The 12,478-nt window shown below is 44.3% G+C and overlaps 1 protein-coding gene across 1 annotated transcript in view; it reads left to right on the top strand.

Moving 5' to 3' along the window:
* The first annotated feature begins 3,617 nt into the window (after positions 1 to 3,617).
* Positions 3,618 to 12,478, top strand: part of CERS6 (ceramide synthase 6) — a 320,307-nt gene continuing 311,446 nt past the window's right edge. Inside the window, exon 1 of the mRNA XM_047084888.1 lies at positions 3,618 to 3,903. Within this exon, the coding sequence (XP_046940844.1) occupies positions 3,734 to 3,903 (170 nt within the window). The 5' untranslated portion in view covers positions 3,618 to 3,733. The remainder of the gene's footprint in view (positions 3,904 to 12,478) is intronic.

The following is a 12,478-nucleotide window of genomic DNA, read 5'->3' as shown; positions in this document are numbered from 1 at the left end:
TATCTCATGTGAGCCTCGTGACAGCAGGATAACAGAGGCAAGACAAACACTATTGGTGGGCAACTTCTACATTAACATTTTACATCCTGAAGGCATTAACGTGCTTTTAGATATTAAGTGATTTGCGCAAGATTTACAAATAATTAGTAAATTCTCTTTCCGTTGCCTAATGAAATTTCTCTTTCAAAATGTTTCTGAAATCCCACCACCTTCGCAAAGGCAATGAATAGGAGAGCAATACTAACTTAATTTGTCTTCTCTAGAAAAAAGAGCAGGTCCAGGGAAGTGTAATTTCAGTGAATCAGGAATGAGGGAAAAGGAGAGTGAGAGAAAGACAGAAAGGAAACATAAGGGAATGAGTTACTGAGCTGGCCACAGATTTGAAATAAGCTGATTGGTTTGTATCACAGGATATTTTCAGAGAGGCTGTGTGAAGCTACTGTGTGTGTGCCATGGGCAGGGGAGGGAAAGGAATAAAAGTGGATTCACTAGATTCTATTGTCCTTGGTCAAAGCTGGGGCTCCAGGGTTAACTTACCAGCATTTCCTGTTGTACATGTTTGGGGACACAGCAGAACCTGCTGGACAGCAGAGGAGTCCTAGGTGGAAGGAAAGATACTATCAGGTCATATATGAGAATGACACGAAGGACCAGAGGCAGCCTCGGAGGGAGTCTCCCTGGCTCAGCAGACCAGGCTCCACCATGACCTGATCTTCGGCCACAAAGGTGACAAGAGACCTGAGCACATCTTCTCTCTGGGGCCTACAGGAATGCAGTTGATGCCAAGGCATCATCCTGGGGGAACATCAGGAGGAGCTGAGGAGTTGGCTGTACGGTCTCATGGGGGGATGGTGATTTCTACTCCTCGACGAAAACCCACTTCAAGCACACCCCTCCTACACTACTCCAGACTTGATCAGTCCCATCTTTATGTTCACACTATTCTTCACATGAGTATATACATGTTTAATTCAATTATTTATTCAGACTTTTTTCTTTTCCTAGAAAGGATTTTTGTGAGACTGAGTAATGTTGATTAATTAATACAATAGTTTATTGAATACCTACTATGTGCTAGGCACTATTTTCAGGGGTAGGGATAACATAGTGATAGGTACAAATCTTTAACTTTTTGAGGCTTACATTTTAATGTGTGTGTGTGACTAATAAAGAAATAAGCAAAATATATATTATGTTAGATACTTTTAAATGCTTTGGAGGAAAATAAAGCAGGAAAGTTAGATAGGAAGAGCCGGGGTGGGGAGTGAGTATTGTACGTCAAGTAGGGTGTCAGGGAAAACTTCATCAGAGTGAGTGATATTACAGCAAGAGCAGGTATGGATACCTGGGAGTGAGGGAGTGAGTTGCAGAGACAGAGAAAACCAAGTGCACAGGCATTAAGCATGCTGGGTGTTTTCCAAGAAGGCCAGGGAGACCAGGGTGACCAAAGCAGAGTAAGGGAGAAGGAGATGAGAGAGAAGAGAATAGATGCAGAGAGTTAATGTGGAGCTAAATATCTCAGGACATTGAAATGACTTTGGCTTTCACTTGGAGAGGGATGGAGAAGCAATAGGGCTTTAATCGGAGAAGAGAGCTGACTTCCATTTCAACAGGGTCACTCTGGCTGAGAGTAGAGTATAAAGGGACAAGAGCTGAAGCTGAGCGTAAGGAGCTTACTGGGGCAACTCAGGTGGGCAGTGTTGATTGTTTGGACAAAGATGGCAGCAGAAGAGGTGGTGGGAGACAGTGTGATTCTAGTTTAAAGACGGAATTGACAGAATCTATTATGGATGAGCAAGAACATCCGAGATTAGAAATCAATCATTAAGAAGATGATTCCAGGTTTTTGGCCTGAGCCAAGATGACAGAAGGAAAAAAAAAAAAATTAGAGGGAAGATTAGTTTGGACAGGAAATGGCTCTCAGACATCCAAGTGGAGTTGTTGAATTGACAGTGGATTTAGGAGACTGAAGTTCAAGGAAAAGTTCATGGTTAGAGATATAAATTGGGAGCCATCGGTATGACATTAAAGGCCATGGTACTGGGTTAGATCACCACGTGAATGAATGTAGCTAGAAAAGTGAAAGGGACAAAAAACTGACTCCTAGACCATTCCACTCTAGGGGATTAGGAAGGTGAGGAGGACCAAAAAGCAGACACAGCAAATGTGGCCATAAAGTAGAATGAAAACCAGAAGAATGTGGTTTCTGGAAGCCAAGACAAGAAGGTGTTTCGAGAGGCAGGGCCTTGCCCAAAATGTTGCTGACAGAGGTGTTGAGAACAGACCTTTGGGGATCATTGGTGACCTTGAGCAGTCCACTACAGTAGAGGGGGGCAAATGCCCGAATGGAAGTTCAAAAGAGAATGGAGGGGAGAGAAATCGGAAGAAATAAATCTAGGCAGTTCTTTAGAGTTTTGCTTTAAAGGGAAGGAGTACAAAGAGGGTGGGCTGGTGGGACAGGGAGAATAAAGAAGTGTGTGTTAAGGGTCTGTTCATATGCTTCTTGGCAGTGTCCGCTACAACTTACTGGCAGAACCAGGCAGAAAAGGAATGATTGTGAGAAAAATGAACAAAATACCCCTACAGCCAGGTCTGCACGGACCACTGAACCGACCCACACACGGTTCACCGTATCAACAAGGAAACGTCCTGCGGAAGTGAAGGTGCCTGGGTTAGGCCTTATAGACCGAACACCTAAAGGTTTCAGATTCAAAAAGCAGAAATAATAAGACTGTCAAATAGCAGTGTGGAGGTTCCCTCTACTGATCTGCGACGCCAAAACGTGGTCTGGTGGCATTTTCTGAGAGATTCATTTGGAGTGGCAGTTTCACAGAATCATCACCCTCATCCTCACTAGCAAACAGTACGTAAGTGCCTGATTTCCCTACCACCTCATAAATTAAAACAGAGGGCCCGTTCCCTGGGCGAACCGGTGTGGTAATGAGAAGTAGTGAGAGGCCTGAAGGTCAGGGATGGGGAAAAGGCAGGGATCCGGTAGAGGCAGGCGGCTCTTGCCAAACCATCCCGCCCCAGTTCCTGATTTTCACCCTGGCTGTCCAAGCGCGGGAGTGCACGACTCCTCCGTTGCTTCTTCCTCCTTTGCCCCTTGAGCTCCGTACTTCTTCTTTTGCTGTTCTCTCTCAACGCAGGGGTGGTTCCGAAGATCGGCCCTGGCCCCTACCTGGCCCCTACCACCGCCTGTAGGCGCGCGGGAAGCGGACTGAGACCCCCTGAAACTCCAGTGGGGGCAGGACCCGGCGTTCTGAGCATGTGCGAGCAAGCCGGGAGGCTAGGGCGGATTCGGGGAGTGGGGGCCGCCTCAGGTCTCTGTGCTAAGCTCGGAGCAGGGGCGCGGCGGAGCAGGAGCGCGGTGAGCGCAGGACCTGCCAGCACTCTCCGGCGCCGGGATCCTGCGCCTAGGGCGCAGCGGCTGCGCCCTACCCTCCGGGCGTGGGCGAGCTGGCCGCGTGTGCCTCCCTGCTTGACGCGTGGGCGAGCCAATCAGGACTAGCGGTCCAGGCTGCCATGTGACGGGCGAGGCGGCTCCTTTCCCCAGCGCGGCCAGAGGGAGGAGAGAACCGGGGCTCGCCGCGAGCCTTCGAGAGCAGCGGTCGCGGAGGCGGCGGCGGCGGCGGCACAGGCTCGGGCCAGCCGCGCGCGCATCCCCCGGCGCCCTGGGCGGCGGAAAGCTCGGCGGGCCGCGGGAGCCCACGACACGAGTGGACAAAGCAAGATGGCAGGGATCTTAGCCTGGTTCTGGAACGAGAGGTTTTGGCTCCCACACAATGTCACCTGGGCGGACCTGAAGAACACGGAGGAGGCCACCTTCCCGCAGGCTGAGGACCTCTATCTTGCCTTCCCCGTGGCCTTCTGCATCTTCATGGTGCGGTTCATCTTCGAGAGGTAAGAGGGGCTGGAGCGCTCCTCCCCTCCCCCTTCACACACTCTCACACACACACGCACACGCACCCGCGCGCGCACATTCGCGCGCACACGCACCCTCGCGTGCTCTGTGGCGCACGCACCCGCGCCCCCAGCGCTCGCGCTCGCGCCTCCAACCTTTGTGTTCGGGGAAGGGGTTGTTGACCCTTCAGCCCGGCTGCCGTTCGGGGCGCCAGGGAGGATCTGGCTAGCCTACGGATTTCCTCCGGGGCGCCGGGGAGGGGCCGCGGAGCGTTGGGGTCGCCCTCCGCACTCCTCCTGGGCCCGCTCTCTCCCGGCCGCGAGCGCCGGCGAACAAAGGTGAGCGCCCGGCGGCCTCGGGACGCGGCGCACTCGGAGGGGTTGGCCCCTGTGCGCCCCGCGGGCGGCCGCGCTGCCGGGCAGGGCTCCCGGCCGAGGCTCGTCGCCACCCACCTGACAGCCTGGAGCGCTGCGGACGCGCGGCCCGGAGGGCGGAGGGACCGCGCACACACCTCCAGTCCTTTCGCCCAAGCACGCGGATTGTGGGGACTGTGCTTCGAAACAATTCGCCGGGCACTCCTGGGCTTCTGGCCGCTAGTTGGTTTCTGCTCGTGACACTATCAGGCCCACAGTCCTGGGAGATAGATGACAACAGTTTTTAGGCTTCCAGCACTCCGGGTCATTAGCGGTTTTCTTAAAAGAGATTATGACGAGACGGGTGCACAGCCTGCAACGTGGTGATACTAAATTGATAAGATGCTTCCTGTGAATAACCATAAACTTTTGTGCCAAACACACTTAAAACATTTTAAGGAGTTGTTATTTATCGTTTGTATAATTTCCGGATTTGGTTGAGTGGCCCCACTGTGTCCCGAACAAACTTGTGTTACTCTCATTCAATCAGTCTTAGTCACAAAACTCGATTTTGCGTGCTGTGCACTCTCCGGGTGCTATTGAAACAAAAGCAGGACAGCGGCACACACTTGTTTTCCTCTACTGAGAACCTCGCCTCCCCTTCCTCTCCTCTCTCCGCCCCCCATTCATCGGTGAGGCTGGATTCCTCAGATGATGGAGTTTATACCCCATTTCCCACGTCCACTCCACCACTCTTCTCCTACCCCCAACTCACCTTGGTTTTGTTTCTGAAGCTTTTGCTGTTATTTTGTTTGCTGTTTCTGTTCGCCTGACACCACTCTTGAGGATGGCGGAGTTTGTCTTTTGTGTCATTTGTTGCTGGGTATGGCAGCAGAAAAAGCTTCGTGGGAACAAAAAGTATCTTTTGTTTAAGAAAGGTGTGTTTTTCAGTGGGCGATAACTGTTGCTTGTGAACCAAGCCGCCGGTTCACATGCAGAGATTGAAATGCACGAAGGAACAGATTTAAAGACGTATTTTAAAATGACTGCAATCCAGCGCAGATACCTCACTGATCCTATCTATCGCTGAGGCTTACTGTGAAAAAGTGGGTGTGTTTGTAGGTTTGGAGTTGCTTCTACAGCAGATGTTTACTTACAGAAAATAGGAACTGCTGTCTAACTTCGCAGTCTCTTCAAAAACAGCCTCTCGGGCCAAAGCATAAGAGACTGTTAAAAACTGAGAACAAACTGAGGGTTGATGGGGGGTGGGAGGGAGGGGAGGGTGGGTGATGGGTATTGAGGAGGGCACCTTTTGGGATGAGCACTGGGTGTTGTATGGAAACCAATTTGTCAATAAATTTCATATATATATATATATAAAAAAAAACAGCCTCTCGGGGCCTGCAGGAGCTTCTGTACTGATTGATACTTAGTAGGGGCTCCACACACCATTGCGTAAGAACATCTGATCAATTCTGGACGGGCTCACTTGTAGTCAGGTAATGCATTTGAAAGAGGCGTAGTCTTAACGTTTTGGATAACAAAAGCATGTCAGCTAACGATCTTTGTGCAGAAAGCTGATTCCAAGTTCTTTAGATTGGAAAAAAAGTAAATTTGGTTTTGTACTTAAACTTTCTCTGCCTTAAAAAAAAAAAAACCAAAACCTAAAAACACATGTAATTTAAGTTGAAAACTGGAAGTTTGTTGTTCTTCTTCCTGGACAGTTTTTTCTTCCTTTGTGTAATCTCTTGACTGGACTTAGACTTCGTACAAAAGGGTCAGCTGCTTTCAACTATCAGTCACAGCAAATGCCGTCATATTGTAACGCAGAGAGTTTTTCAGTTACTTTCAGGCCGTTGGTTCACGTAGAAGTGAATTTCATGGCAAACTGAGAGTTTGTGATTGATGTTCAGAAGAATACTCCAGTATGGCCCATATACCACAGGATGCTATACTGACTCTTGGAAGGGTATCTACTTTGTTTCTATAGTGGCGTCGGCCCTGTCTTAACCATTCAGACTCTCAGTTCCCTGAAAATCCAAGTGTATAATTTCGTCCAGAATTACAAGTTGTGCATGTTTCTCCTCTCCTCACACCTAAGGAGCCCATTCTGGTATCCTGCTTGTGGCCTTCGTCTCAGCATCCACCAAGGGCCTGAATTTGAATCAGCTGATATTGTTATTCGTGATATGACTCACTTTCCGTCCTCTTCTAACATGGTGTACTTAAATCTTTCTTTTGCTGTATTCTGTAATGTATAGCACGATTTAAAAAAGCCTGTTGTGAGTCCCTTTACAAAATGAAATGCCTTTGTAATAGAAATAATTCCCTCCGGATTCTCTTCCTTTTCTTAAAATTTATTTTTCATTTTTGGGGCGCTTGGATGATTCAGCCAGAGGGGCATGCAACTCTTGATCTTGGGGTCGTGAGTTTGAGCCTCACGTTGGGTGTAGAGATTACTTAAATAAATAAACAAATATTTTTAAAAATTTACTTCTCATTTTTATTTTTCAGTGTTCTATTCTTTTTATGCTTCTGTTGTTACTTATTTCAAAGGTGAGAACATATCTATGAAATACCTGATTATCCAAGATCTTTATTTCCATTAAATGGGGTCTGTAATGCACTTGTTGAGGCCCAAATTGTGAATTTGAATACGTTCTCCTTAGACTTATGTTTTTCTCTCCATAAAGAGAAACACTAAGGAATAGAGTGGATTGAGCTTTGCTCCATTAAACAGGCTTATTTTTTTGTTTGCACACCACTGTTGGGGTGTTGACAGTGGAGGCATTGGTGGCCAGAATGATACCGTGTTATGGTACCATATGGGCAACAATATGGACACCCAGCATGGTTGGTTAAAAATGGAGCAGGCTAAATTCAGTGACTTTCGACTGAATCTGTGAATAGTCCAAAGCTGGGTGGTTTTTAGCATTGCCTTTGTACCGCACTTAACCCTCGGTAGGACCAGAAGGGCCACTATAGATATTACTTGATTGACAAAGTAAAAGATCTGTTGTTAAAAAAAAACACAAAAAACAAAAAACAAAAACTTCATGGTTTCTCCTAGAATGAAAATTGTAGGGTATACCGTTATATTATGTTGTTGGCTTGATGACAAGGAACAAAGTAATATTTATTATTTCAAATTAAAAAAATTTAATTTCAGTGTAGTTAACAGTATTATATTAGTTTCAGGTGTACAATATAGTGATTCAACAGTTCTACACATTACTCAGTGCACACCATGACCAAAATATTATTTAAAATGTAACATTATCAGGGCGCCCGGGTCGTTCAGTCGGTTGAGCGTGCGACTTCGGCTCAGGTCATGATCTCACAGCTCGTGAGTTCGAGCCCCGCGTCAGGCTCTGTGCTGACTGCTCGGAGCCTGGAGCCTGTTTCAGATTCTGTGCCTCAATCCACTCGCATTCTGTCTCTCTCAAAAATAAATAAACATTAAAAAATATAATGTAACATTCTCATATATTTTATGAATTTTCTTGATTTAATGCTTGTTTAGGCTTAGTGAGCCTTTCTCTGGAATTATAATAAATACTTCTTCCAGATTCACTTGTTAAAATATATTGCTGTAAATTACTATCTCATGAAACTCTGCGCAGGCTAAAAGTCATTTTTTGCAGGTAGAAATTAGTTGTCTAAGAATAAAGAGATTTTCTTCATACAAGTATTTTAGCCAATGGTTTCTTTCTTGTATTTTTTCAATTATGATTTGAATGAAAAGAACTATTTGGACTGTTATCATTTGTGCTTCAAAAAAACTACCATATTTCAGAATAATCAACAAAGAAGATTCTTAGAGAAATCACTTGCTCTCTTTCCTCAGACCCAATTTAGGTGGACCCTAGAGTAGACCTGACACCTCTTGTGATGACCAGATAATAAATGAGAAACTCATCCCTGTCAGGTTGGCTCTCAAAGTGCCAAGCTATGAGAGAACTGTCATTTTCCAGGAGGCTGACACCGGTCTCTCCTGGCTCATTCACTTAAAAGACCTGCTGCCCTCAAACCTTCAAGAAACAATAGTGTCTCATTAGTGTCAGAGGGAAAGTCTGGCCAATGGGCTTTTTCTTACCGATTTCCTTAGTGTCTTTTCCTTGCTAGGAGCCCTGGGTGAGGTCCTGGAAGGGAAGAGAAGGGGAGGTGAAGGGGGAGGGGGGAAGGAATATGAATGAGAAAGTATTCCTGATCTGATGGTTAGAGGTGAGAGAGGAGGTGTGAGTGAATGTCCGCCAGGAAAAAGTGGTGTGTCAGGTGAATTTGATTTCTGAAGGTTGTTCCTGTAAAGTCCCTTGTAATGAAGAGACTGGATGTCTTCTGATATATTTTGAAAGAGTTTGCGGTGGACTGGATGTTTCTGTCCCTCAAAATTCATGTTGCAATCCTAAACGCCAAGGGGATGGTATTAGGAGGTGGGGACTTTGGGAGGTGATTAGGCCATGAGGGTGGAGCCTTTGTGAATAGGGTTAGTGCCCTTATAAAAAAGGCCCAGAGAGCTCCTTGCCTCTTCAGCCATCTGAGGACACAATAAAAAGATGGCTCTCTGTGAACCTGGGTTATTCTCACCACATCCCAAATCTGCTAGTGCCTTGATCTTGGACCTCCCAGTCTCCAAAACTGAAAAATAAATTTCTGTTGTTTATAAGCCACCCAGACTATAGTATTTTGATATAGCTGCCTGAATGGACCAAGACAGAGTATTTGGTAACAGTTTGCATACGAAAAGTTCCTTTCGTGCAGTCAACCTTGGACATTTAACTCTCTAAATGTACCTGTTTTCCTTGTTCAGTATGGTGTGATTCAGATTAAAACTATGGATCCCTGCTTTGCTGGACTGGTGTTAGAGGCAAGAGTCGGTGTCAGAAGTAATAGGTTGCCTCCTACAATTAGTGACTGGGAAAGGAAAATTGGATTACAATGGCTGCTCTGTTGGAAAACAACCTGAAATCAAAGGGACTGTATTCGCAGACCTGTAGTACAGCTTTCTCATCTTGCAGAATAAAAGGTTTGCATTTGTAGGGTGCAATCCTTTAGCTATTTGTAGTAGATTGCTTTATGGATAAAAAACATCACGTTACTTTTAATGGACAGTGCCTTAGAATGGTGAGGAAAGCAGGTAAGAAAACTGCAAATTATTACAAATGATTTAATGCCATCAAGGATTAATGACACTAGCACTTTGAGTTCACTTATGACTTTACTGCGGAAAGTGTCTTCATGGACAGGGTTATATTTTTTTCTGCTGGATCCTCATTTGTAAGTGGTTTCGCTTCTGTGATGGGGAAAGGCAGGTGTCAGTGGAAAGGAAATAAGGTTCAAAGTGAATTTCTTCCATCAGCAGACCTGTTCCATGGCTTATTTGGAGATCACTGCACTGCCCTCAGGCACTGTTCACACTTTGTTGGTGAGCATGAGAATCTAGGACCATTTTGTACATAGAAGATTGTTAAGTGTTTATTACATGTGCTTAAATTCCTTTTCCTATCACCAGGCCAGGCTAGATTTTCTTACAGAGTTATGACTCTAAAAATTTTACTGTTTTTCCCCCCTCCCGCCTTCATTTGATCAGTTAATTTCGTAGATACTTTTGAGTCAGGATATTGGGGTTCCAGATTTTGTTTGCCGGTAACTAGTTGTATCATTTAACGTTTCTAGGGGGTTATTTTTTTTCTTTAAAAAAATTTTTTTAATGTTTATTTATTTTTGAGAGAGAGAGACAAACAGACAGAGAGTGAGTGGCGGAAGGGGCAGAGAGAGAGGGAGACGCAGAATCTGAAGCAGGCTCCAGGCTCTGAGCTGTCAGCACAGAGCCCGATGCGGGGTGTGAGCCCACACACTGAGAGATCATGACGTGAGCCGAAGTTAGATGCTCAACCAACTGAGCCACCCAGGTGCCCCTCTTTTTTAAGAAATTTATTTATAAAAATAAGTATAAACAAGATGGCTTCTCATAGCACGAAGATCCTTCCAGCGATGCCCTGAGAACCTTTATTCCTAACTAAGATTTTATCCTTTGGTCTTTTACCCTCCCCTTTAAAAGAATAATCTCGCAACCTCTTTTGTTGTCACTCTTACCTGCTGTCATAATTTTCATTGACATCGTACACCTTTGCTTCTGCTTGATTGAACACGAAATGGTAATTTTCACCGTTTCTTTTGGGGTTGCTCATTAGTACTGCTGTGGATGGTTGATTGCCAGGGCACACAGTCTGAAGTTGACTTGGTGCTCACTGTCTTTTTTCTTATGTTTGACTATTGAAAATGACGGCGGCTTTTAATGAATAACTTTTTAATTTTAATTTTGAAAGTAGTAATAACAACTGATATGTATTTCCTAAGATGAGCTTCTTACTTTACATGGTCTACTTATTTAATCCTTTCCTGAATCCTGTGAGGTAGATACTAATTTTCCCAATATTTTACAGATGACACTAAGAGTTGAGAATTTAGGAAATATACCTAGCTCACCATAGCTTAAAATAGCAAGGTAAGCATTTGGAACCAGGTTTCTTGATCTCCTAATAATTTTGGTGATTTTTAAAATTTTCTTAAAATTTTTATTTTATTTTAAAGAGAGAGTGAGGGGGAAGGAGGCAGAGGAAGAGAGACAGAGAGAGAGAGAGAGAGAGAAAATCCTGAACAGGCGAGATCACATTGTATATGTACCATAATTCCTTTAACTAGTCTGCATATTGTTGTTGGACATAATAGGCTGTTTCCAGTTTGTGTATGTAAATCTTCCAACTCCTGATGACTTCCTAAGTAATGTTTCTTAGAAGTGGCATTTCTAAGCCCAAAATGGTAAATATCTTAGTGTTCTTGATAGATACAAATGGCGAAATTGGTGTCCAGAAAAATTATATCCATTTGCACTTCCTTATCAGCATCCAAAGTATTATCATTTGAGGAAATTTTTGCTTTGCAAGCTGAAAAAAAGTTACTGCTGTAATGTGAGTATGTTTTTATGTTATTCATTATGTTATTTCAAATATTTACTAATCATTTGTATTTCATTTTCTGTGAACTTGTGTGTGTTTTTTTATTGGGATGAACCTTCCAACTTTTTTGGTAGGAAAGTGGTGGCCTTTGAATTTTTTTTTTTTGTTTTAGTGCAGAATGGTCTTGTTTATACTCTTTCTCCTTTCTGCTTTCAGCCTCTCGCCCACAACCTGAGTATTCATCATCAGGCAGGAAGCTTCTCAGATTCTTCCACACAGTGGAAGGGATGCAGTCAAGAGGATGAAGTGGGATAATATCCTGACTTTATTATGGAGAGTGAGGCATAAAGAAAGGGCTGGGAGGAAGGTTGAGGAATTCAGAGTGAATGGGTTTTTATTAAGGAAAACTCATAGATAGAGCTAAACTCTTATATTGTTTCTCTGAACGTTTGGTTGACAGTGACTTATTAGACACTAATCGTTAGGGAAATACAAATCGAAACCACAGTGAGATACCACCTCATACCCATTAGGATGGCCACTATCAAGAAAAATAAAAAAAAGAAAGAAAAGAAGACAGATGTTGGTGAGGATGTAGAGGAATTGGAACCCTGTGCATTGTTGGTAGGAAGTGTACAGCCGCTATAGAAAACAATACGGAATGTCCTCAGAAAATTAAAAATAGAATTACCATATAATTCTGCTTCTGGCACATGCCCCAAAGAATCGAAGGCAGAGTTTCAAAGAGATATTTGCACACTTGCACTCTTAGCCACATTATTCACAATAGCCAAAGGGTAGAAACAACCCTAGTCCATTGACACATGAATGGATAAACAAAGTGTGGTACATCCATTCAGTAAAACATCAGTCAGCCCTAAAAATGAAGGAATTCTGACACATGCTACAGTGTGGATGAACCTCAAGGACATTATGCTAAGTGGAATGAACTGGTCACAAACAGACACGCCGTATGATCACACTTATATGAAGTACCTAGGGTAGTCAGATTCATAGAGGCAGTAAGTGGAATGGTGGCCAGGGGCTGAAGAGAGGCAGAAATGACGAGCTAATGTTTCATAGGTGTAGAGTTTCGTGTTTGCAAGATGAAAGGAGTTCTGGAGATGGATTAGATTGGCAGTGATGGTTGCTCCGTGTGAGTGTGCTTGATGCAAGTGTACACTTAAAAATGGTTAAGATGGTAAATTTTATGTGTATTTTACCACAACTAAAACTAATAAAAATGTAAAGGTTCACTGACT

The sequence above is a fragment of the Lynx rufus genome, unplaced genomic scaffold, assembly GCF_022079265.1.
Source record: "Lynx rufus isolate CCGP_SWC_20201006 ecotype Redwood Valley unplaced genomic scaffold, mLynRuf1.p SCAF_2, whole genome shotgun sequence".
Lineage (NCBI taxonomy): Eukaryota > Metazoa > Chordata > Mammalia > Carnivora > Felidae > Lynx > Lynx rufus.
Note: the sequence above shows the minus strand (reverse complement) of the source record. Positions and strands in the feature narration are given on the sequence as shown.